This window comes from Procambarus clarkii, chromosome 51 (assembly GCF_040958095.1).
Source record: "Procambarus clarkii isolate CNS0578487 chromosome 51, FALCON_Pclarkii_2.0, whole genome shotgun sequence".
Taxonomy (NCBI): Eukaryota; Metazoa; Arthropoda; class Malacostraca; order Decapoda; family Cambaridae; genus Procambarus; species Procambarus clarkii.
Genome location: NC_091200.1, coordinates 3,541,340 through 3,547,207, shown reverse-complemented (window position 1 = coordinate 3,547,207; position 5,868 = coordinate 3,541,340). Strand labels below are relative to the sequence as shown.

General features: G+C 42.5%; 1 protein-coding gene across 1 annotated transcript; it reads left to right on the top strand.

Moving 5' to 3' along the window:
* Nucleotides 1–720: 720 nt before the first annotated feature.
* On the top strand, nucleotides 721–3,952 carry LOC123774582 (mite allergen Lep d 7). The gene is made up of 5 exons (XM_045768966.1): nucleotides 721–816; nucleotides 1,446–1,570; nucleotides 2,390–2,545; nucleotides 3,060–3,211; nucleotides 3,600–3,952. Exons 1-5 carry the CDS (start codon nucleotides 756–758, stop codon nucleotides 3,832–3,834), a joined length of 729 nt encoding a protein of 242 aa, XP_045624922.1. The 5' UTR covers nucleotides 721–755; the 3' UTR covers nucleotides 3,835–3,952.
* Nucleotides 3,953–5,868: the final 1,916 nt, after the last annotated feature.

The following is a 5,868-nucleotide window of genomic DNA, read 5'->3' as shown; positions in this document are numbered from 1 at the left end:
CTATGGTGAGCCCGTAGTGAACTTTGGTGTGCTTCACTCATTGTGGTTCGCCAGTCAGACTTCTCGCCCACGTGTGTGTTTTACTATTTGTGCCTGCAGGACCTGATTTATCTTCTATGCTAAAACCTTTTAAAAGTTGCCTTTTCCATTCCCGCTAGTTCCTTTTAATATATTTCGATGACAAACCTACCGTCCATGGAACCCATCTTCTAGGTTGATTCTAGTGACAAGACATAGTGACAACCACGCACTATTGATAATTCTTCCTACTGCCAGACATACAGCCAGGATGTGTCTAGCATAAAAAGGTACAAGGTTTCTTGCTTAAGGTAGGCCAATGCTCAGGCACCTGTTTGATCTCTATAGATCAAGGCACGTGTTGAACTATAGAGGCCGATGCACAAGTGCCTTGTAACCTTAAGGGTAGCAAGGGTGCCTTGCTACCTTAAGCAAGAAGCCTTGTAACTTTGTATGCTAGAGATCAGCAGGCCGATGATCAGGCACCTGTTGATCTCTATAGCACATGCTGAAGTCCGATCTAAGTAATTACTATACTGAGTTAGTGAGGCATCTTTGAAATGAAGAATAGGAAAACGACAGGATCTGCTCTCTCTTTTCCTTAAAGATCTATCATTCTATATCCCTCCCTCTATCCTTCAACCTATGCCTTTTAATTTAATTCAATGTATCAAATTCATTCCTCCCCTCCCTACCTATACTTCACAGGTCAGTGAGTAACAGTAAGATTCATCGTGATGCTGTCTCGAGCTGCTGCGGTGATTGTGCTGTGTCTGGGGTTTGTGGCTACTGCTCCAGGTCAGTGAGTTGCACCTTCGACTCTTGAGAGTTTTTCAAAGTCATTTCACAGGATCTTATATGTTCCCAATTAAGTACATAGCATTCAATTTGTAGGAAGGATACAAAATTTAATCATCTATGATTGAGCTTTTTAGCAGAGGAAGCCAGATTTAGAGGAAAATATCGTGAAATGATTTTGAATAAATAACGTCGTATAGTTTAAACTTGGACCAGAGACTTCAAAGAAACCGCCAAAGTAAGAACCTTTTATAACCATGTTTTACAGAAATTATGGATTCTTCACGGCAAGAATCCTAATTTCTGTGCTCACTCACGTGCGTGTCCAATAAATTAAATTATTGCTTCGTCCAACAACGAAGTAAAATTTCCGTGACGACTAGATGGTTCCCGTCCGGGATAAAAAAATTCTAGGAAGATGAGTATAATTTTCCGTTTTAAGTCTTCGATCAGTGATTATTTGGTCAGTCAATACGCATCATATTTTGGGGGAATGTACGTGCGCGTGTTAATGACTTGCATATGAAAATTTATAGAGATATCTTATGTAAGAATCACGTATAAACAAGCGCGTTTTCCTTACGAGTGAGGGAACAGTTAACACGTGTTCGTCGCCCCTCTCCTTCCAGGGCCCAAGGATGACAGTTTGAACCACTACCTGGATCTCATGCTCGACAACTTGGAGGTCCTCATCATAGAGAACGGTCTTGACCCTACGCCTCTCCCTAACGGCACAGTGGGCTTCAGCGATGTGGTGAGCCAAGCTTACTTGTATAGGGTTATTCTGGGGCTTCATCGATATGGCGACATATGCGAAATGTTAATATTTCAAATAAAGTCTACTCGCATCTTGGTATTTCTTTACAGTCAGAGAAAAGAGATTAGGTAGTTCAGTATCTTTGGGAAACTTAAGCCGAAATATTTCCTTTGGGAGCAACAATTAGTTGGTTTAAAAGTATAATTATTTCTGGGCTAGTTAGTTCCTTTGATGCAGCTCCAAGTTCAGCATTGTTTAGCGTCACAGATTAATAATGATTTTAAAGCATCGCCATAAAGCCTCGACCGACTTAAATCGATGCCTCAAATCACTAGCAGTATAATCTAAAGAAGACTAAATAAAACGTTTATAATATATCCAAATTTCTCCTCTGATTCAGTGGCTACCAATTCTTGATAATATTTTAGTAAGACAAAGCTACAAATATTATATTATGTAACCAGTCTTCCATTATGCTAGTATGTGTCATTAGGCAGCATATTACAGCATTGTTAATGATGTTTATGGTAGAGTGGAAGCCCTGGGGATCTCTATGATACCAGAGGCCCAACCTCCTCGACCTTTCACCTCCCGGGAAAAGATACAAAAAAAAAAAACTCTCCACTTAAGACTGGTCATTGCTTATAACACCAAAAAGTTATTTTTTACATGTTTTGCCATCAGTTTAATTTATCTGAGATGTGGCAAATAAATTCAAAATTTATTTATCCAAAAATATAACATTCATATATAGCAGATATTACATTCAAGGCATTTATTGTAAAGTGTGGTGCAAGTAAAGTGCGTGTGTTGCAGGTGTTGGGGGTGACGTGGCAGGGGGAGGCGGCGGTGTATGACGGCAGTCTTCGAGGCCTCTCCTCCATCTACCGCACGGGAGACGCAGAGTTCCTCCACGACGGCAATGGTTTTATAAACGGCATCTCTGCCAATCTGGGCCTCGGTGACATGGAGGTAGGTTGGCGCTTGTGTGTGTGTGTGTGTGTGTACGTACTCACTTTGTTGTATTCACCTAGTTGTGCTTGCAGGGGTTGAGCTTTAGCTCTTTGGTCACGCCTCTCAACCGTCAATCAACAGGTGTACAAGTTCCTGAGCCTATTGGGCTCTATCATATCTACACTTGAAACTGTGTATGGAGTCAGTGTGTGTGTACGTGTGTACGTGTGTACGTGTGTGTGTGTGTGTGTGTGTGTGTGTGTGTGTGTGTGTGTGTGTGTGTGTGTGTGTGTGTGTACGTGTGTGTGTGTGTGTGTGTGTGTGTGTGTGTGTGTGTACGTGTGTGTGTGTGTGTGTGTGTACGTGTGTGTGTGTGTGTGTGTGTGTGTGTGTACGTGTGTGTGTGTGTGTGTGTGTGTGTGTGTGCGCGCACGCGCTCCAATTTTTTTAGATCAAGTATATGTCTTCCTCTTTTCCTTAGTCTCTCGTCACTTTCCTCGTGCACGTCATGATAAATGTTCTACTCTCACAGGCTCACTACACGCTTCTGGCGGAGTTCATGGACCTGGGACCTGTTGCAGATGTCGTGGTTGATATTAACGGAGCCTCCATATACTTTGAGGCTTCCCTTGATCGGACAACGTGTCATTTTCACGTCTCTATTATGGAAGTCACCGACATCGGGTGGGTTGCTGGGCGCTGGAGATTTGCCAGGAATCCTGACTATAATCCCTTAAGAATCAGATATCAATGACCAGGCTTGGCCACCTAGCGATAAAGAAACACAGTGAAACGTCCTCTTGAACAGTTGTGAAATCATATAACGTTTGGAGCCATTAGTTTAAATGATAAACAAACATATTATAAACTTATCACAAACCTGTCACAAACTTCATATTAAACTTCATTTAATATGAAGTTTGTGGTCGTCTGTTCTGTCATACTCATTGCTTCGTTTCTTTCATATAAATTTTTATGCATTTTTTCGACAGCCGCCAGTCTTATCTCCCTAAATTCTCTTGTCTCCCTAAATTCTCTTATCTCCCTAAATTCTCTTATGTGTGTGTTACAGGCACATCAGCGTCAACATAACCGGACTGGGACTTCTCGACTGGATTGTAGAAATCGTGGTCGACCTGGTGGTGAACATCATAAAGGGTTTCATCAAAGACACAGTAGAGGGAGTCATTCTGAACCTCACCAACCAAGTCCTGGACGGCCTTGACCTCGGCGTCCTCGGCCCTCTCATCGGCTGTGATGCAGTAGCTCATCCCTTCATCCAGCCCCGGCTTGTGCACGCTAAGTAAGATGCTTTGGGCGGCCCCTAGGACAGGAGGATGGCTGGGGGAGTCACACTTACTGATCTTCCAGCTGTAAAACGATGGTTCAATGAAGTAAAGTGAAGCAGTAAAGTTACATAAATAAGTAGTTTGTTTTCCTGTTTTGTTTTGTTTCTTATCTGTGAGAACTCATGGAAATATGACGATGGTACCAATTGTGAGCGTTCACAAAGTGAGAGATGCTTGTCACTTTAATTGAAGTTTAAAACATGGTAAATTAAAGGAAAATCAAATGTGAAATATATTCAACGTTAGCATTACACTGTTTCTTACTTTCATGTAGTGGGATACATTTTCCCCGAGTAGATATGAGAGGAATAAGAAAAGATGAATAAAATAACACCAATCAATTCACCTATGTTCACCAGCACTAAGGACTTAACCAGTCCCCGTGGTGAAGTGGTAAGACACTCGCCTGGCGTTCCGCGAGCGCTTTGTCATGGGTTCGTATCCTGGCCGGGGAGGATTTACTGGGCGGAAATCCTTAACTGTAGCCTCTGTTAACTCAACAGTAAAATGAGTACTTGGTTGTACCAACGATTCTTCGCGGCAGGGGATCGTATTCCAGGGACCTGCCCGAAACGCTACGCGTACTAGTGGCTCTACAAGAATGTAACAACTCTTGTATATATCTGATAAAAAAAATAATCACCACCACCTACACATTCCTTAGATCTTCCACAGCAGGACCGCAGCTGCGAAGTAAAATAATTCTGAACAAAACTGTAAATTATTCACTAACCCGTTAACTGCTTCTACTCATCTTGGATCACCAAAACTCATCACACTCGGGACATTCTTCATAACACTCTCACATCATCTTGACTTTCCTCTCCAGCGCTAAGAGTATTATGAATACACTTTGTTACTTCATGACACATTATGCACTCGTTTAATATACATGATCCTTGCACATGCATAAACTCCATGTCTTTCTTTAGTGTTTATATCTTATTATGTCTGGTGCCTGAACACCACCCTAGCTCCCCGGTCTCGACTGTTCTTATTTCTTCTTTGAAATGATCTTGTCACTCCACCGCTTCTAACCCGTACATAATGTTTGGTACAGCCATTATGTACGCAGTAACAGCCATTATGTATGCATTATGTTATGCTATCTTGTTTGTCCAAACCAGGACTCTCCTTGTCCAGCCACATCACTTCCCAGACAACACTGCACTTAATAATGTCGTTAACTTAGCTGTGTCTTGCATGCCATCCTCTTGTGTTTTGGCAGAGAGGGCCATGCCAGTACTTGTCGGTCACTGCCTCGCCGCAAATACACCTGTATTCGGTGTGGATTGGGGCAGCGAGGTGGAGAGAGCCACAGCAATTCGGAGGTCCTGCCGTGTGAGACGTGAGCCGGTTGCTGACATTGGGGTTACTAATAGGAAGTCCCCTGCATGGGGAGCTGCTACAGCTCTAAGTTGGGCAGTGTCATGTAGTGTTGTCGCAGTTTCTAGGCATGTTGCAACTGCTTGGTTGACAATGGGGCGATCCCAGCTGGATTGTTTTGAGCTTCAGAAGGTCGGGGTTGGGGTGCTGGTCCTGCAAGGGAGACCCATTTTGGCAGACCTTAAAGCTGGGATCTCGTACCGCTGCCTGTTGACCTAGGTCATCAGGTAGGATTTCCTTTACCAGGTTATCAGATGCCATTGAAGAGGACAGGAATGCTGGTACAGCAACTTGTGTTGCTGTGCGCACGCCAAGGCCCCCCGAGTCTGACAGGACGGGAGGCCTGTTTCCACTGTGAGTCGTTGAGAGAAAGGTTGAGGGCTTTTTTCTAACATGCTTTTTTCAATGCTGAATATATATTCACTGCCCGACAGCTCCCCATATTTATATTTATATGTAATATATATATATATATATATATATATATATATATATATATATATATATATATATATATATATATATATATATATATATATATATATATATATATACGATCAACACATAAACCGTACTGCGTACGTTTGGGGGTGATTATGGGTTCGA